The sequence below is a fragment of the Alternaria infectoria genome, assembly GCF_024043175.1.
Source record: "Alternaria infectoria strain BMP 0036 chromosome Unknown scaffold_7, whole genome shotgun sequence".
Classification (NCBI taxonomy): domain Eukaryota; kingdom Fungi; phylum Ascomycota; class Dothideomycetes; order Pleosporales; family Pleosporaceae; genus Alternaria; species Alternaria infectoria.
Window position 1 is genome coordinate 365,353 of NW_026250696.1, and position 19,140 is coordinate 384,492.

The 19,140-nt window shown below is 53.0% G+C and overlaps 7 protein-coding genes across 7 annotated transcripts; 1 reads left to right on the forward strand and 6 right to left on the reverse strand.

Moving 5' to 3' along the window:
- Window positions 1–129: 129 nt before the first annotated feature.
- Window positions 130–3,264, reverse strand: J4E92_005004 (uncharacterized protein; the record flags this gene model as incomplete). Its single annotated transcript, XM_051496388.1, has 1 exon — window positions 130–3,264. The coding sequence occupies one exon, from the start codon at window positions 3,262–3,264 to the stop codon at window positions 130–132; it is 3,135 nt and encodes a 1,044-aa protein (XP_051353108.1).
- Window positions 3,265–3,607: 343 nt separating this feature from the next.
- Window positions 3,608–4,517, reverse strand: J4E92_005005 (uncharacterized protein; the record flags this gene model as incomplete). The annotated part of the gene is made up of 3 exons (XM_051496389.1): window positions 3,608–3,919; window positions 3,970–4,337; window positions 4,397–4,517. 3 exons carry the CDS (start codon window positions 4,515–4,517, stop codon window positions 3,608–3,610), a joined length of 801 nt encoding a protein of 266 aa, XP_051353109.1.
- A 2,859-nt stretch (window positions 4,518–7,376) lies between these two features.
- J4E92_005006 (uncharacterized protein) lies at window positions 7,377–8,966 on the reverse strand (the record flags this gene model as incomplete). Its single annotated transcript, XM_051496390.1, has 1 exon — window positions 7,377–8,966. The coding sequence occupies one exon, from the start codon at window positions 8,964–8,966 to the stop codon at window positions 7,377–7,379; it is 1,590 nt and encodes a 529-aa protein (XP_051353110.1).
- Window positions 8,967–12,334: 3,368 nt separating this feature from the next.
- Window positions 12,335–13,020, reverse strand: J4E92_005007 (uncharacterized protein; the record flags this gene model as incomplete). The annotated part of the gene is given in 2 exon segments (XM_051496391.1): window positions 12,335–12,999; window positions 13,017–13,020. The coding sequence occupies 2 exon segments, from the start codon at window positions 13,018–13,020 to the stop codon at window positions 12,335–12,337; spliced, it is 669 nt and encodes a 222-aa protein (XP_051353111.1).
- Window positions 13,021–13,683: 663 nt separating this feature from the next.
- Window positions 13,684–14,586, reverse strand: J4E92_005008 (uncharacterized protein; the record flags this gene model as incomplete). The annotated part of the gene is made up of 1 exon (XM_051496392.1): window positions 13,684–14,586. The coding sequence occupies one exon, from the start codon at window positions 14,584–14,586 to the stop codon at window positions 13,684–13,686; it is 903 nt and encodes a 300-aa protein (XP_051353112.1).
- Window positions 14,587–15,182: 596 nt separating this feature from the next.
- On the forward strand, window positions 15,183–16,526 carry J4E92_005009 (uncharacterized protein; the record flags this gene model as incomplete). Its single annotated transcript, XM_051496393.1, has 1 exon — window positions 15,183–16,526. The coding sequence occupies one exon, from the start codon at window positions 15,183–15,185 to the stop codon at window positions 16,524–16,526; it is 1,344 nt and encodes a 447-aa protein (XP_051353113.1).
- A 208-nt stretch (window positions 16,527–16,734) lies between these two features.
- J4E92_005010 (uncharacterized protein) lies at window positions 16,735–17,917 on the reverse strand (the record flags this gene model as incomplete). Its single annotated transcript, XM_051496394.1, has 4 exons — window positions 16,735–16,776; window positions 16,829–17,366; window positions 17,431–17,656; window positions 17,707–17,917. 4 exons carry the CDS (start codon window positions 17,915–17,917, stop codon window positions 16,735–16,737), a joined length of 1,017 nt encoding a protein of 338 aa, XP_051353114.1.
- Between the last annotated feature and the right edge of the window lie 1,223 nt (window positions 17,918–19,140).

A 19,140-nucleotide genomic window follows, 5' to 3' on the forward strand; every position in this document is an offset into this window, starting at 1 on the left:
CTAGATGTAATCGTCAGCACAGTGAGCTGAATGATGGCCGAGGCGTGTCTGAATTGCAAGATCCCCTTTAAGCATATGAAGTCTGAGTGAAGTGGACATAGCAGGACGCCCATCTTCCTGCTCACGAGTTCACATGCTTACCCATTCCATCCAAGCCTCAAGGAACTTCAGTCTGCCCTGCCTCATATGCTCCAAAAACTCCTCGAAGTTGACCAGCCCGCTTCCTTTTCGTTCGTCAATCTCTTGCTCAACAGCCTCAAGACTCGCTAGCATTATGAGATGTAAGTTAGACTTCGGGTTCATAGCGAGCTGTCGAATCGAGCGCTGCAACGGCTTAAGTTGATTCGCCTCAGGATCGTGTGGACTCGCGGAATGATTGATCGGGTTATGAGCGCAAAGGAATGTGTCCACGCCGTCAGAGTCTTGAGCGAAGAGATAGTAGAACTCTGGATTGTCGGTGTACCATCGCCAATTGATCGTGTAGGGATCATCTTCTTTGTCTTGCTGTTGCACCGAAGAGTCAGGCGGAGGAGCCCCTACAGAAGAGTCCATACCATCAGGTATCAGGGGCTCAGTTTCGCCAACGGATCTTTGCCCCGGATAACGTTCCAGGCCATCGTGGCCTGCCGCGATGAAGAAACAACGATTCATAATATCTTCGCCCGAGGTTATCGAGGATGTGTCAGTGTCGGAAATGACACTACTATTTGAAGAGCTGTTCGAGGTAGTCTGCAAAGTCGCTGCAGATGGAAGATTGGACGAGTTCGGCCGGAATTGAGGCATGGTAGGATCCCTGTGAATACTAGGCAGACTCTCATTCACGAGTGGTGGTATCAGCCAGCCTTTGTTGTCTATACACTCCATGGTAGCATCGACAACCTCTGATCGAAGCCGTGACCTGATCAACAAAGTGTTCCACGTCGTCATGTTGTCAACATTTGTGGGCCTGGAAACCTTCACGGATTGGAGCACTTTCGCCTCCACCCTGTCGTAAAGTTCTTCGACCACCCCGCACGCTTCTTCTTGAGTACATGGCGTATCGTCGGTACCGTTGCGGAATAGGCTTTTGATAGGGCGTACATGGTTAAGGGCCCGACAGAATTTGTCGATGATGCACTTGGAGTATCGAAAGGCACCGACGTGAACAATGGCTTCGACAGCAGCCTTACTCTCTGTGAAGTGGTGCATAGTCAGCTCGTCGATAGCGGCTGCCTTTGCGCGACGCTCGCTGCGCATCTCATGTGCGTCCATAGCCATGTCTTCTTTCTCAAGGAAAAGCGGATTAAGCAATTCGTTAAAAGCCTGCTGCGTAACCTGATATAGTACCTCTTTGCCAAGATCTTGTTCGGGCTCAGGTATCTCATAGCCACCCCAACGCTCGCCGACAGGTCTGGATGATGAGGCGTTAGAGCGTGTATCCATCTCCACATCGTCCTGGAAGCGGACCCTTGAAGATGACCGCGAGCTCCTGTTCCGGGCTAAGTCTCCATTTGTGTCTGCGGCTTCAGTCGTTCCATTCACCCCATCGGCAGTCTCTGGTTCATCAGGATCTGATTCCTCAAACCCTTCGGGCCGCGTTAAACCTTCTTCTTCGTCGATGTAGTATTGCCTGCGGGCCCATCTCCGAGTGACGATGTCTGCCTGTTGTTCCCCTGGCGTTTGCGGTATATAGGTGGATGCGACGTGAAGGATACCTGCGGTCCCTATCATCTCAGCACGGTCTGCCACATCGCTATTGTGCTCAAACAGGGGTGGAGTCGTAATCGCGTCTTCTTCCCGCTTGTGCCGCAGGCGGGGGTTGTTTGCGTTCGAGGCAGCCATATTACGGGGCGTAAAAGCAGAGCCAAGTGGCTGGCTAGAGCGTATCGTATCCAAAGCTGTTCGCACAGTCACTTCGTCCTGCAGCTCTGAGATGTAGTTTCGTGTAGCCTCCTTCTCGATGGCGTAGTATGCCCTGAATATGCGTAGTACGTCCTTGCGCGATATGTAGCCATCTTCATCGATGTCGTATCCGTTGAAGACTATTCTGGCCTTGACATTCACATCAGAGTCGTGCATGCCGTCCAGACCCTTGACCCACTCATCAAACCCGATGAGACCATTCTTGTCCGTGTCATAGTATGCGAAGATGCGATCGTAGACGAGGTTCGGTGCGGCGACGAAGCCGTTGTAGCGAGGGATGAAAGCGTGGTTGAAGTCGCGTCGATCGATGGCCCATCCTACCCCAGTTGCATCACCCGCCCACTCGGAGCCTGCGAGACAAGTGAACTGGTCCCACAGTGCCTCAATCTCCTCTGCTTCCATCTTGGTCTCGGCTACGAGGCGTCTCTTGAGGGCTGGGTCGATCGAGGGGCTCATCATGTGAGGCTTGCCGGGGTAGAGCGGCTCCTGTTTCTGTAGGCTCAGATATGGCGCAGGTACGCGGACCTTGTAGAAGATGTGGTTCTTGTAATGCGAGTTGGTTGCTTCGCAGTTGGAGCACAGGTCGAAGTCCGGGCAGTTGGCGCAGTGCCACCTGGTTCCGCGGATGGGCTTCTCGTCACATCCATTGCATGTTATGCCACGATGTATGACGCCCTCCAGTCTTGCGCGATCCTCCGCAATGTGGTATAACGTGCGCTGGAGGGTTTGGCCTTCGGGATCGATAGCGTCATCCGGGTCCTCGTCGCTTCCCAACGACAGGTCGGTAGCTGCGACGCTCTCGGCGTCATCGAGAGCAAAATTATCGCCAGGAGGGAATATCTGCGCATGCCTTGCCGCAGCGCGGGTTACTGCAGCACGATGCACTCCTGCGTTATCGGGGTTGCGATGTTGCAGCCAGACACGGACATCATCTGCCTGCGACGGGGACAGAGCGCGGTCTGGGTAGAGTACGACTAGTAAGCGGTCGAGGAACTCGTTGTAGAAGCTCTCGGTGAGACGCTCTATCGTTTCATTGTCGGCGTGTGGCTGCGCGCGCAGGATCGTGTCGCGTAATTCGCTCGGCGTGCCCAGGTTGCGAGGGTCAAGCGGAACTTGGTAACCGAGTAGGTCGTATAGGCCTAGAAATGGTATGTCTCGTTCGTTCAGCGGGAGTGAGGGTGCCGATGGCTGGTCGCGTGGGCGCCGTCTACGGACCGCATTGCTGCGCTGGAGGCCATCGCCTGCGCCGGGGCTCTGGACGTTGGTGACGATGAGATATGTCGCGTATGCAGCGGATACGCCGGCGAGGAACAATATAGCGTTCCTAGAGCGGGATAGGGTGGAGGGCGTAGACGCCGTCATGCTCGTAACGATGCTTGGTCTTGGACAGGCGGTAGCTGGTTACGCCGCGGTGTAAATATGATGGAATAGGCGTTGAGTAGCACATGGCAGGTGTTCCCCTACCAGTCGTGCTGTTGTCACCCGTTTGAAGTCTTCATGGCGCAGAAAGAACGACCAACCGCGCTCTGGCGACAGCGAACGTCCCTGGCCCTCCTGCCCACATTGCGACAATCGCGGCCACGCGGCTTACTCAGCATCATCCCACCGACTTCCGAAGCTCCGTATTGGACAGAACACCTTCACATATTCCCAAAGCAACAGGGCTTTGGACATTGTACTTCGTATTAGCAATTAACTATCTACTCTACCACGCAGCATGGCCACCATCCATCCTAAGGTCTGCGCCAGTCATGAATGAACTCGCATCGCTCAAAAGGAAGACTGCTGCACCACGGTATTCCTCCGGCTTTGACAGACGACCCAGCATGTTCTGCGTTGGCCATGTATCTCTTCGCTCTGGGTACTTCTTGAAGAGCTCCTCCACCATTGCCGTCACAATGTATCCTGGCGAGATTGTGTTGACGCGGATGTTGTGCTCGCCCCATTCCGATGCGAGGTTGCGAGCGAGTTGTATTACACCAGCTTTGGACGCGTTGTATGCTGAGCAGATGAGACCCTGTTGACGTGGTTAGTGTGAGAAACGGTAAAGAGTTGGGACCATCATACCCTGTTTGCGACAGTACCGGACATGCTGGCGATGAGCACGATACTTCCTCCAGTTCCAAACTTGATCATCTGCTTCGCAGCTGCTTGCGCAGTCATCATTACACCGGTGATGTTGACCTCGAACATGCGGTTCGCGTCTTCAGCTGTGTACTCCAGCGCAGTGGTTTCTTGCTGAATACCGGCAGCAGCGATCAACCCGTCCAGTCTGCCCTCCTTGTTGGCAATTTCCTCCACAATCTCGTGGAGCTTCTTCACATCCCGAACATCTATTTGGCGGTACTCGAGCGAGGTTCCGTATTCTTTCTTTGCTTTCTCGGCGATTGGCGCAAAGTCTGCTGAGGGTTCTTCGAGTCTGTCAAGTGCGTACACTGCAGGCGCGTGTCAGTTTGATATCCTCCGGTCGCTCTTGACATGTGGAGATGCATACCTCGTGCGCCAGCTTGCAGCAACGCTTCGGCTTGTGTCAAACCGAGTCCTCGAGCAGCACCCGACACCAGCACCACCTTTCCCGCTAGGCTAAACTCTGGAAGTCCTTGGGTAGCAGGCATGGTTTGGATCATTGAATATCAGCGATATACGAAAAGAGACGAAACAGAACTGAAGATCAAAGTATGCGTAAACAACGTCGCTCGCGGAAGGGTATTTATACAAAACAAGAAATGCGAGATCGGTTCGTCAACTCCACGCAAGCCGGGGCCATTGTGGACTTTTAAACCGGCTCCAGGCGGAAGTCTGATCACCGGACTCTCTTGGTATAGGTCTGGCCTCGGACTGTCTTCCTCCACGGCATGCATGGACGATTGTGGAAGACCGCGATGCTCTGTTTGCGGGGAAGCCTCCCGGCATCTTCTGTGGATTGCCTAATCGGGGATACCGAAAGGTCCCCGCGGGGGATTCCAAGTGAACTTTTTGGAACGTCACCCATGTCGACCAGCGTGGCGTGGACCCTGAGCCAGTTGGGTGCTCGGCCTCGAGGCGAGAGTGTCCAGTTCGGGTTCGGGACATAAAGGTCCATGGTGCGCGTGAAGTTTGACACACGCGTATGAGTGCACAGTCCAAGTCAGTCAACGCGGTTTCGGACAACACTAGTTCGCTGAGGTAGCTATCGAGATGACATTGTATGTTACTATATGAGCTCATTACCTTATGGATTTGGCTGCAGACGCAATCATGAATTATCTGCATATAGACTCTGAGAAGGCTGTGATGGCTTTCTCTAATGGTCTGAGAGAGCCTGAAGGCCATGCATGTCCAACACGCGGTCGTGCAAGAAACAGATTGAGGGTGAAAGCAAAAGAAGCAACGCTACGTGCTCTCATTCCACATTGTTTGCGTTCACTTACCGTTCTGGTCATCTGCATGCCGAAAGCAACGTGTTGACTCAACTTGCGGCAGCCTCGCCAACTGCGCCCTCCCTGCCCTGCCTTCTGTGATGAACCGCCCTGGGCCTGATCGCTCAGCAACCGCCTTGTAGGCCGCCTAGGCACAATTGCGCAATCACACGATTACACGATGCCTAACATCCAGGCACATGTTGCGCGAAGAAGGCACAGCTAAGCCCCCCAGTATGGCACAGTTCTGTGTCGCGAAGCGCCGCCCAACAACCTTCACAGTGCAGTTGAAACGTCCAAAGTTGAGAACGGAAGTTGATAAGCAACTCTGAAGTAGAGCAACGCCGCGGGCGGAAACAACAAAGACATGTGCGCGCTGCGTGAAGGTCACCAGAAAGCCAGCCGCTGTGCGCTCGAAAGGATAGTGTCGCGGACTGCAGGCAAGCCGGTCGCAGCTGCCTCCCGCAGTGCACGCAGTGCATTGTTCCAACAACGCCTTTCATCCACCAAAATACCCCCATTGTGCTCGCCCATCAGAACAACAATGTCACTGAAAGCCTACGCTGCGCGCATGCCTACCCACAGCGCCTCGCTCGTACACGCGCTAGAAACTGCCCGGTGAGGCTGCCTCCAAGGCCCAACGCCGCGGGGCAGTGCATGCAACCACCCATCCGCAAAGCCAGCAACCAACGAAAGAACGCCCATGCTGAAACCGCGATTAGACGCCTGAGGCAAGTCACGGCGCAAAAATGTCTCTTCTCAGATTTATTGAGGCGCGGTACCAAATGTAAGCAGGAACCTGGCAGATTGACAAGTCGTGTGAGGCTGCTTGCTGCGCCTTCAGGCCGAGATGGTGGTTTGTTGTTAGTTGTGTATGTGGAGGGAGGTGATTGACCGGGAGAGGGGGAGTGGGAAAAGGGATATGTAGGGTGTGGGTTCGCGCTTTGGGGTGTTTTGTTCATACCAAGGACTTTTACGCACGAGAGATTCGATTGTACCTACTGTGTGTATACGGTCTGCATCTGGTATATCATTTACATGCTACACACATCTACATACTTTCGACACCCACATAAATAATGGCACCACACTCCCTCCACTCATCAGTTCTCAAATCGTCCCCACACCACCAAAAACGCTCAGAATACTGCGAAACAACCTACGACTCCTCCTGCAACACTCACCGCACCGTCCTTCTCATCATCATCATCTTCGTTGGCGCTTTCGTCGGCGTCGTCCTCAGCCTAGTCTACGTGCGTAGCCGGAGTCGAAGACACGACCAAGAACGTGCTTTGCGCATGAACGGCGGACCGGGAAGCGGGCTAAGGGTGTTGAGGAGTGAAGATGGGATAGCGACAGTGCGGTTACCGTCCGGAAGGGTGATTGGCGGGAAGGCGGAGAGCTGGGATGGGAGATGTTCATCTGAAGCGCCACCGCCTTATATGCCGAGGGTACCTGAGGCTGCTAGGGTGGGCCACTGAGAGAGCTGGAGAAACACGAACGGGGACGTCCGTTTATGTTTGGAAAACGACTGAGAGGCACTCTTCTAATGTCGTGGCTTGCCCAGCGCATCGCGTTGCTACTACTCAAATTGAGCAGAGTACAGTACACACTCTGCTCCTCGAAAATATCGAAGTTCACAAGGAGTCTTCGAACCCAACGATATCGGCTGTTGGGACACGAAGATCTTTCTTCCCAACTAGGACCTTTCCAGGTATACCAGTACCAGTACCAGGACGACAGCTTAAAAACCATCAAGGCAGAAAGACTGGGACCCGTTCTTTATCAGTCCTTCCAGATGGCTGCGGCTACGCATATGATGTATGAAAAGCCGGCGCGCCATCGAGCCGAGGAGAAGTCTTTAAGAACGACGTAATGGGGAACTGAAATGACGTCGGAACAGAAGTATAGATACCATAGTACTTATCATATTGATTCATCTCTATCACGATCCTAAATCACCCATATCATCATGAAAATTTCCCATCGAAGAAGCAACTAACTCCAGTCTCTACCAACCCCCTCTCGCGATGTAGATGACCATTCTTGCCTCCCCCTCTTCTCTCATCATATCGATCAAGCGCCTTGTAGGCCAAGGCCTACCCCATCGCCATTGCCTATAGAACCACCATCGTCCCTGCTTCTATCTCTCCCTCTCCCCATTTCCCTAATTCTGCGACCCTCCATCAGGCCCCGCAGACCTCGCTTTTGGAGCCCAACCACTGCGCTCATTTCACCATTCCAGGTTTCTCTGTCTTCAATGCCACTTCCATCCCCAAAACCGCTATCGGAGGCCGAGGCCGACGTAGATTCAGACGCCGCTGAACTGACCTCATCGTCGTGATTTCGATCTACGTCTGTTTTGACACGGAGTGCGCGTAGACCGGCATCCAGACTTCGTTCGACGTCCGCGACTGTGCTGTTGTTGCTCGAAACTGAGTTGGAGAAGCCATTTGTGGTCCCGTTCGTGCCTGATACACCGTTGACGCCCTTGAAAGCAATACCGGAGCCACCGCCAGCCGCCATGGCCGCAGCATTGAAGATGGCCGCGGTATTCCTGTTATCCAATAGGACGTGAAGTCGTTCGATAATCGCTTCCAACAGACCATCAATATGGTACGGTCGCGCTAATTGAAGGAGAGAGCAGAGAATCTGCGGTGAGCATAAGGCGGAGTTATGTGGTGGTAGTGATGATGTGTATAAGAAATGTATAAGCGCTTGAAGTGTGAGATGAGTGTGAGGTAGGAATAAGGTTCGAGGCCGTTGTGATGGTGAGTGTGATGAAGGTTCTGGTGGGCTTAATGAGGAGTATGAGTTCGCTGATACAGCTGTAGCCTCTGACGGTGTTATAGTGTTGGCGGTAAGCGTTGTGGCTGTTGAGTAGTTCGTTCGGATAGAAGGTGTAATAGTGATGCTTGAGTTTCTCGAGGGATGCATTGTGGCAGTGGGCCGTAAAGTCGCCGCCTCAGCGTTTTCTTTCTCCGCGCTTTGAGCACTCTCGCGGAGTAATTGGTTGAAATAAGGACCCCAGCGTCGAGCAATGATGTGGGAGTTAACGGGTATGCGCTCGCCATGTAAAGCGAGGAAATCCATGTCGGCAAGTTCCTTCATACCCAACGCCATTTGACCTAGCTCGGTCGCTGCGGGTAGCAGTGTGCGGCCACCAGCAAGCATATCAAGTCTATCATGTTGTGGCGGTGCGCTGACAGAATTGAACCCTGACGCAGGCGTCACCTTGCGTGGGTTGTCATAGAGCCCGAATGCTTCTAGCTCAACAACGCACATGTTCGAGAAATTGATGCGCCGATGATTATAGTCTTCGACCAAGCTCCTCTTGCGGTTGCCAAGAATGACGAAACAATTCCGACGGTTCCAGAGCACACCTCTGTTCCAGCTTCCCTGGCTGAAAATGTTGCCACCGGCTTCGATTCGTCCCCAACTCAGCGTTCGCAAATCAAGAGCCCAAAGCGCATATTCTTGTTTCGACGATGTCAGAAATGTGCCGCTCACTACAAAGTGGTTGTTGATAACACCACCGTTCGGGAAGCGGAGACCTGGCGGCGAGAAATTGCCGTGCATTGGCTTCTCGGAAAGCGTACCATCGGGGTGCCGCACTTGTAGTTCGAGCTTGACGTCCAGGAAATTGTAGTTTGAATAAATGAGCATCGATGACTCGCCAGTCTTGTTCGGAATCCGTTCCTCCGGTGTTCTTGCTTCACTGCCCTGTCGTGTTCCTCCACCAATATCGTTCGGGTCAATGCTAGTGAGGGGCGCGACTACGCTTCGGTATGCGCCACAACTTCTGCCTAATGTGCTCGTTTCCGTCCACTTCAGACTCCGGAGGTTGAATACGCTGATTTGTTCAATGTAGTGATTGGCGCTGTCCTGACCACCCACAACAAGCATTTCTGCACCGCCCTCGCCATCCAACTGCACTCCCAGGGAACCTTGGTTTGGATTCGATGAAGGTGGATTGTGTCGTATGGCTGTCACCGCAGCTCCAGTCGAACTGAAAACGGCCGAGCTAGGAAGTATGGTCGCGCAGTGTGCATAGCGACCCTGTGGAGATTCGCTTGTAGAAACGTGCATCCAAGTCTTTGTCGGCGCATCATAGATGTGAACATCTGACATGACCACCACCTCGGGCTGTGCATCGGCGGGAGCACCTTGTATCACGGAAGTTGCTTGATTAGAAGACGAGCTTACAGGTGACATGCCTCCATAACAAACTAGCTTCGTGTCGCCAAGCGGACAAACACTGTGGAAATACCGAGGAGGCGGGATGTCACCTTTGGCGTCGACTTTTGTCCAGTGGCGCTTGACAAGATCAAGCTCGTACAGGTCCGATGTAAGCTGCGGTCTTGTTCTGGAAAGTCGACGGCCGCCGAAAACATACAGCTTGTCGCCTAATATTGTGGTGGTGGCGCCTACGAGCGGGTGCGGTTCCCTGCCTGTTGTGCGATGTACATTGCAGACTAAGCCCGACAACCCCGCGGTTGAACTCGTTGGTGTCGCAAGGCCTGCAAGCATGGCTGGTGACTGAGAGATACCAGGCGTCCGGGTCGACGATGTTCCATCTTGGCCGTCTTCATGATGCAAGCTGGTCTGGCTGTTGTTTCGACTCGATAAATAGGGTGCCGATGTCTGAGAGTTCAGGGTGTTGGTCCGGCTAGCCATCCTGGTCGGGATATGTAGAGAAGTAGGTGCGCGCTGAAATCCACCAAGATCGAAAATGGGATCGATAGAAGACGGTGAGACTCTTTGTAGAAGTATAGCCCAATCTGGTATCACAATCTCCACATGACGAGGCGAAACGCTGGATTCGCTGGAGGGTTTGTCGCTTGGCAATGGAGAGCCAGCGAGGCTAGGACTGCCACTCGATCGCGAAGGGCTATAATCAATATTCGTACAAGGACTCTCGGGTGTTACAATCTGATCATAGACAATGGGCACGTGCGACAAGGCCGGAGGACCACCGGATTCGGATGTGTTTTCCGATTGGATCCTGCGATATGCGCTGGAAGCAAAGCCCGTGGAGTCGACAGGTCTTCTCTTCTTCGACAAGATTTGCTTGATATGTAATCTTCTAGACTTTTTCCAAAACGAAGAGGTGTCACCCAATGGTTCGGTACTAGAACCGATGGATGGGTAAGAAAGGCCTAAAGGTAATGCCATGTTAGCGTTCGGTCTGCAAGATCCGAGAAAGTAATGCTGAAAGAGGAGGAATCGCCAGATTTTTGAAATATTCCCATGTTACCAGCAGGGCCGGGCTACCAGCAAATCTCACTGACCCAGATGGGAAAGCCATGTTTACACATGAGGGATGAGGATGTTGCTGCAGGTAGTGCGACTTGCTACGGTGGTACGAATGCGCCTTATAGTATGACAAGGAAAAAAATCCAGCTTTTGCAGGCAGAGGATTGGGATACATGTTGATATTGGCTGCACGCAGCAGTGGCTGAAAGTTGTCGAGACGAAAGAGAGTGAGGGGTGCAAGCTTATAAAAGGAAGACAGGTCTTACTTGAGGGTGAGCGCCACACTTAGGAGGCCACACTTAGGAGCGGGGAAGATGAGACCCAGGGGAAGGGTAGACGTATGCAGAGAAGGAAGACAACGCGTCGTCTTGCTGAACTTCAGGGCCCGCGCGATACAGAGATGACAGCAAGCCTGAGCGAGGTTCTGTGGAGCGCTCTATCCCGGATGCAGCCTAGAGGCTTGGCGTAAATCGTCAGTCTCAGGTGCCTGCAGGTCGCTAGCAAGGGAACAATGTTGGGCGTCTCTAACGTCGAGCGCCGTCGGTGCAGCTGCAGCACTCGAAAGCTGGAGGCGTTCCTGTGGGTGAAACGGGTAGCAGCCCTGAAGGAGAAACCAGGCGACGGCCGGGTGCGGGGCGGGATCCGAGATGAGAAGATGGGCTGAAACTCGAGACGAAAAGCCGTTGGGCACCTCTGGAGACCACAGGCAGCAACGGCAAATAGCAAAGGTCAATGTGCGACACGCGATTTTCGGAGTGCAAGGGCGCCGTAACCTTTTCCTTGACGAGGCTTGCAGAGGTATCTCATCAACGTTCAAGCACGGTCGCCAAAACAAATTAGCGCAGGGAATGCCGGTCGACAAATCAAGAGTCGTATGCTCAATATTAGAGGCGCTGTTAGCTTAGCAGGCCCGTCTAGGTGTCTTCATATCGGATGATCGGTGAGGCTGAACCCAAGAAATTATTTGGAAAGCGTGAATGTAGTAGTCGAAGACGTTCCGGTAGTGCATCGGACTGTGCCGAAAAGAACGGGCTGGAATAGATGCAGTAGTAGTAGACTGTGCCGAAACGTTGCTTCTCGGCCTCTAGCACCGTCGTCATTGTTTTCCAATCGGAGGCTAGACACCCTCAGCGCGCTCTTGAGTCGACACAATTATAATGCTAGTCCGATATACGTCGTATTTACGACGCCGTGTACTCAGCAGAAGTCTTGCAGACTGAGGGATTCGTAGATGTTCAAGAAGACGGCCAATCCGCTACGTTGGTACACTAGACCCTGGGATTCTGAGCTCGATTCCACGATGGAGAACCCAAAGATTTGACAGGCTGTGTAACTTCTCAACGATCCTTCCTAGACGACAGCGACTCACGGCTGGAAGGAACGACATGCGCGTAGCCGCACAATGACTCGAGTACATTGAGCAAGGAGCCTAGATGGAAAAGTAAACCTTGTTACTAGTCAAAACCACGTCATCACAGGGTAACACGACACTAGAGCATATTAGAGTTGGTGCTGGCTGCCGCCTACACAGCATCGAAACCGTGTGTATGAAGAGTACATAAGCATGCGGAGATTTCTACACAGAGCATGTAGCAGGCGTTCGTATAATATGGCTCTTTTGTAAGCATAAAGTGCGACACAGTTTCCGTCGTGCCCAATTTTGATCGATATGGTAGTCAAGACGTTGAAAACGATAAAAGTGCAGAATGTTTATCAAACACACCACTCGCTATCCGTCATGTGGATGTCATCCCACAACCAGAGCTGGAAGGAGAACCTCAATCACGCCCCCCAATCACCTCTAAGCGATGAGATACCCCATGCACCTTGTCGTAGATGTCGCGAGCCTCAGCAACCAGCTGCTCCCTCTTGACCCAAGACGCCAAGTGACGCTGCCCTACCCATTTGACAAGGTATTCAATATTCCCATCACTGCCAGTCTTGTGTGCCTGTATCCGCTTGTATGGCCATTCCCAACTTGCCTCATCATCTGCTTTCATCGACCAGACGCCCCAGCCATCCTTTATCTCTCCGTTCTCCTTCTCATAGTCCAGCGCCCATTGCCTGAAGAATGCTGCAATCCAGGGTTCTTCGTCGGGTGAGTAATCGTCAGGATCGTGTTCGCGGGGTGGGAATTGGGTATGCTCGAGTTTGGGCGCGCTCAGCTCTGGGCCATAGTGATGGCGCGCATCCTCGATGTTGATGGCAAGCAGGAAGGGGTCGAGCAGCTCAGCAAGATCGATGCCAGTATGGAACTGCCATTCGTATCGCTTCAGGGTGGTGCGAACATGAGCGAAGAGTCGTTTCTCTGCTTGCTTTGGTAGTGTATAGGCGTCGTCATCTTGAGCGAGCTGTCGAAGGGCATCCTTGATACTACCGAGCATCTCTCTAGCACGTACTGTCACTACAAGTGATCCAGCACCCACATTCTCTCTCGCCCATGCTGCGCATAACTCGCACGCATCTGGTCGTAAGGGAAGGTGCGTATCGCACCATGGTAGTGGACACTTCGTACTCGAGGAGAGGTGCGTCTCAATACATTCCCGGCAGAAGATATGAGAACACCCGATCTTGACTGGTATCACCTTTTCGCGGCCGTCGGGGGTGCTGAGGTAGCCTTCGAGACAGATTGAACAATGCGCCTTCTCTGCGGACAGTTGCCTGGTAGCTCGGATAATGGTCATGGAGTGAGGACATGATGCCGCGCTCGACTTGCGCTTCGATGGAGGCAATTCCAAAACCTCTTGCTCGGACGATGAGGCCTTTCGCTTTCGTGGGCTTGTCCATACACCGGTGAAGTCCGTGCTGATGTTGTCAAAGTAAGGAAAGGGCATCCTGAGAAGCTGCAGTTGCAGTGCCAAAACCCAGGGGAATCAATGAGGTTAATTCAAACGATTGGGAACAAAGTAACAGCGTGGGGGAAATGGTGGAAGAAGTGGCTCGAGACGTGGGAGTTGGAGCACGCGAGGCTACAGCTGTCTTTAAAGATGGGAAGGTGCGCCTCACCGCGACTCCCCCGTTTGAACGGAAATGGCATGAGGGTAGCACTGGTGGTAAGAGACCGGAATGTAAGGTAAGAGGCAGTGGAGACCGGTTGACAAGTCGTTCGGACTATCTGCCAGGTGACTCATTGCGGCGCGGTATCTTGTGTTACAGGCACTTTCTTCTCTCTTACAACGGGTATCTCCTCCTCATACACTTCTTCCACACGCGCACCAGGGAACGCTTTCCTAAGCTCTTGGCCGAGGAAGCGAATGCCCCAATCTTCCCCTTGTCGATGTCCTACGCAGGCTACTGACATGCCCAGCGCTTTGGCTGCTTCCATGCCACTGACTCTGGGTTGACCGGTCAGGTAAAGCAAGTGGCCACCGTCTTCACCCTCCATTATCCACCCGCGCTCCTGAGCCATTGCCAACACACGATGCACCTCGTCCTCGTTGAACGCGTTCATGATCGCAATGATGCGTATCTCGTCCGAGGATCCTTCGTACGCGAGCTCCGATGCTCCAAACTCATCCTGTACTTGGCTCAGAACTGCATCCAGAGATTTAGAGGCCCAGCCGATAATTCCAATCTTTCTCTCTGGATCTCCTTTGTAGCCTTGCACGCAGAGGCAGTCCGCCGTCGCCATGCCCAGGCGCTCCGCCAGCACCGTGTTCCACCCAACAGTGAGGACTTCGTCGAAAGATGTATGGCTCGAAAGTACAAGTGTTCCTTTGCGCACGCTGCGCCTGTCGAGTTGGAAAGGCCGGTGCAGAAAGCATAGTGTTCGCGGCGGCCGGGGGTATATTCTCGGGAGGAGCGTCGTTGCGCCAATGGTGCTCTCGTCTAGTGGGTAGCCGATCAACGAGTATACCCCTGGTGTAGGGGTAACACTCAATACAATCTGTTCAACCACGGCGGTCTCAGGGTCGTATCGAGGGTTTCGCGGTGTGTGGTAGAGTCGCTGGACATCGTTTTCCTTCGGCGGTAGGAACGTCTCGACGAATTGCGTTACGGCTGCATGCGTGGGCTTCTTCGGTCGCGACATTGTAAAGAGGGAGGTCAGCAGTCTGTTCATTAGTAGTGATCAAGAAAGCCTTTCGAAAGCTTCGCGACTTTTGGCTTCAAGTACGTCATCATCGCTTCTAAACCGTGAAGCGATGGGTGTGCGAGCCCCGCCATCGTTCCCATCGCGTTCACTGTCGCCATGAATACGCCAAGAAGTAGGGACCATGTTTCGAAGGCCGTGTTCGTCGCGCGACGCGATGATGTACAGTGCAGAGCGGTATCGTGGCGGGCACCTGGTAAGCACTGGAGCGCGTTGATCGGATGGGAAGACACTAGTCCCATTGTAGTCTAGTCCCAACCCAGCCACTCTATCTCCATCCGCATCTTCTTCATGTTGGTTGACGACGATGCAGTCAGAAGAGAAATTCAAACATCTAACTTGTATCTTGGCGGAATCATACATAGTGGAAGCCCTTCAAGTAGTGACGTCCCATGTCTGTAGTCAATGCTCTGACTAAACGCACTATTTCCCTCGGCTTCTCTATCTTTCGCTCCAGAGGGCTCTTGACGTCGAGTCATATTCCATCGTCCATCCAACGTCCTCAACCCACATATCGATCTTACAGCTTCGTCACTATGGGTGTGACTGCAGCCCCTACTCCCGCCATTGTTGGCACTTTGCAATGCCAAAAGAATTCTTATCTCCAAACACTCGAGACGGAGGTAGTATCCTGCGAAGAATACGTGCCGCCAAAGTCCTCACAACAGAATGGCAAGTCGAAAACGAAGAAGTCCACAGACCCCACCAAAGGTCTTGCAAACGGAGATGCAGCGTCCGAAAAGACATGGCTTATCGAGCTTGCGGACTCAGTGTTATTCCCGGAAGGTGGTGGCCAACATACAGACTATGGTATTCTCACAACACTGAAAGACGAAAAGAAGGAGGAAGTACCGATAAGAAGTATACAACGTCACGGTCTCCGCTGCATCCACTTTTCTCCCACACCCCTCGCGCCTGGAACACCAGTCCGTCAAACCGTCGATTTCGCCCGCCGCTGGGACCTCATGCAACAGCATACTGGCCAACATCTCCTCTCAGCTGTCATGGACTCCATGGACCTGCCTACGCTGGGCTGGAGCATGGGTCAGCCCGGAGAAATGAACTACGTAGAACTACCACGGAAACCATCGGAAGAAGAACTCCAGACTATCCAGAAGAACTGCAATGCCAAGATTAGGGAGAGCATGCCGATCACTGTGGAAACACCAGAAGGCAAGGGAAGCGATAGCCTACCTGAAGACTACGATAAAGAGAAGGGTGTCGTCCGGTTCATCAAGATTGGAGATATGGACTACAACGCTTGCTGTGGGACACACTTGCAGAACTCGTCGCACATCAATGTCATAATGCTGCACCACATGCAGTCGGTACGAGGCACCAACTGCAGACTCTTCTTCACGGCTGGAGATCGCGCGATCAAGATGGCTACGGAGTCTATCAACGGTCTTCGCTCCATCGCTGTGTCTTTGTCATCCGGGTCGGCGCCTGCGGATGTTGCGGCAAAAGTACAGAGAATGAGCGACCAAATTTCCGAAGGGCAGAAGAAGGAGAAGAAATTGCTAGCTGAGATAGCAGCGTTCGAGGGTGATCGTATAAAGAACTATCTACAAAGCCACGATACAGCTTTTATGCATCGTGCAACAAATGGTCTTGACTTCATCAACCTTGTGCTCTTCGAAGTCAAGGAAATTGTCAAAGAGCGAGAGGCTGTCGTAGTCTTGTCTTCGGGCGAGGTCAAGAGCTCTGGATCCATCGTCGTGTTTGGCAAACCTGACTTGGTCGAGACGATGGCTGCGAAGGTGAAGGAGGTTGTAAGCACAGCCAAAGGAGGCGGCAAGGGAGAAAAGTGGCAGGGCAAGGTCACCGAGTGGCAGAAGGGTGAAGTTGAAGCGTTGAAACAAGCTATTGATGCGCAGTAAAAACTATGGGATATCTGATAGAAGGTAGGTATAGGTATCTACAAGAATAAAAAGTTGATAAAGACGAGAGTGGTATAGAGCGACTGTCCAAGGTGCGTGATCCTCCAAAGCAATAAGTGGTTGAAAGCAAAGGTATTTGCATCGAACGAATGGGGTTGCCATCTAGGCAAAGCTGGAGAATGGGAAAAGGAGGCGGATTGGTGGAGATTTAGACGCTGTAGACCTTCATGGAGTTGATGAGCCAGTACGTCTAGTCAATGTTAGTTTGTTTCTTCCACAAACTCCAGAGGAGGAAGACTTACATCACCAAAAGCCTGGGGCTGGTTCGCCACATAAGCGTTGCAACTAGGGTTAAGCTGGGAGCATGAGTTCGAGCCCCAAACGCCACCCGCCCAGTCTCCACAGAAGGTAATGTCGAACACGATGTTCAAGTCCCTGAACTTGGCATTGTAATCGCATCCTCCACCGAAGTTCGCGATCGGGGTACCCCAAGTTCCGGGATCGGGGTTTCCGCTCCGGATGTTTGCTGGGATGTCGCGGGTAGCAAAGTACCACACTTTGATGCCACCGTCTGTCCATAGTGTGGCGTATACACCACCGCCGTTGGCGTTGAATTGTGAGCCGTATGTGACGGGGTTGTTGGCGGAAATGCCGCAGCCGTTGAAGCCGCCGCCGGCACCGCAGTCCCCGCCTCCGCGGCTTCCTGTCTCACCTCCTGAGCCGATCCCTGGGTTGCAGCCAGGTGAAGTATGAAGGGTGACTTGGTTGGTGGGGGCCTTGTGAACACCTTCGTAGATGTCGATCTCGCCTTGATTAGGCCAGTTGGGACCGACCATCCAACTGCAAGTATACCGTTAGTCTTGCACAGCATGAAGGCGATATTACAGGCAGGTGAGGAACTTACAAGGCGGGCCACGAGCCACATGCACTACCGGGCACGTGTGCAAAGTCTGCAATCACAAGCGCGCGGTTGTAGGCTGTCTTGCTCTGCACGCGTACACTCTTCCGACCAGGACCGTTGGGGTCAAGGTGCGTTGTAGAGTCTACACCCATGTAGACTTGACCGTTTTGCGTCTTGAGCAAACCAAGCTGTTGAGCTTGTTGCCCGTTAACGTAGTCTACGAAGCCATCTAGATGTTTGTTAGACACAAGTGACATAACGTTCTGCCAGTGCACATACGTGTAGGATCACCGATATCCTGAACGTCGAACTTGTTCACCCAGTTACTGGCATCGTACGTGTCGATCAAGTTGTATGCAGCCGAGGCATGGATATCGTCTGAGGAGTAGACATAGGATGAACCATTGGCCCAAAAGCCAGGTCCGGCTGGTAGTGCAGTGGCACCTCGCCACAGGATGGGGAGAGATAGGAGGAGAGATTTGAAAGACATGGTATCGTATGTGTGATCAAGATGTATTGTCGTACGAATAGGTATCAAACCCGGGATTCCGTGATATACTTATAGCCATGCGCATCTTTGTCGCGACCAAGATGCGCATGCTTCCATACCCCTTGCTCACCGTCGAAGATGCATCTAGGTCGGCTGCACTTAGCAGAGGGGGATCCTCGTTGGAGATTGCATGACCTACTGGCTCGCTGTATACACATACCATTGGGCGCGATGATCAGATTAGGGACAAAAGCCTCGCGATGTTGCAGCACTTGTAGGGACGAAGGTGCAAGGTTCGAGCGGTTCGCGGGTAATTCGCCTAGTTGAGCAGTTCGAAATTGACCCCAGAAAACGTGGACGTGCCGCATGATGGGAGTCTAGACACTTGTAGCCTCGTGGTAGAGGTAGTGGCGGTTAGACTCGCTGGTCGTTGGGCGGTTTCAGTAGTTTTGCTGGTAAACGGCCTCTGGGGCTCGTGAGTGGTGGAGAGCCATCGCCAGTTCATCAAACTGGTCTTGTTCCCGCGAACCGCATCGCGAAGCGACAGCAAAACGGGGGAAAAGTAACATGGAGATGTGAAATGTGACAAACAGAAATGCGTGTGAAAAGGAGTCGGGTGCGGCCAAGGTCACTGTTTCCCTTCTCCAGACGTTCACGTGGCGCGTCGACATACCTTCCCGAGGTTCTTTCGGGAATAGCGCTTTCACCCCGCGACTGCCTGTTTTGCCCGACCACATCTGCATTCCAGAACTAAAAACATTCCAGAGAGTCTCGGGACAAGAAAAGGTCGACTTGTGGACGGTAAGGACGAGATTTAGATGAGTTTTTGGTGTGTCGTGGTACAGACCCCGCAAGGTTTATCCCCATGAACGAGGCATCTGATGTTGTAGGTCACACTGGCTTGCTCCCACGCCACACAAGTGCTTTCTATGGCGGGTTCATCGGTGTCTGAGTCTCGACCCGGATTATCATCAGCATGCGGGGAGCTCGCGTGGTTCGAGGTAGCACTGCTTGGTTCGACTAAGAGTGCGAAACGCCTGGTCCTCTGATGTCCTGCGACAGTCCTTCACCGCTCAACGGATTTGTTGACTACCTGCTCCTCAGTCAAGAACGATCAAATAGTTTTGAAGAGAAAGCTAGGTGCGCTGTGTGAGCAGGAGAAGCTGCTGAGTACAGAGGTCGGTTGCAGCCGCGAGTGCGGGAGCGGCTTTTCCGTAAGCATA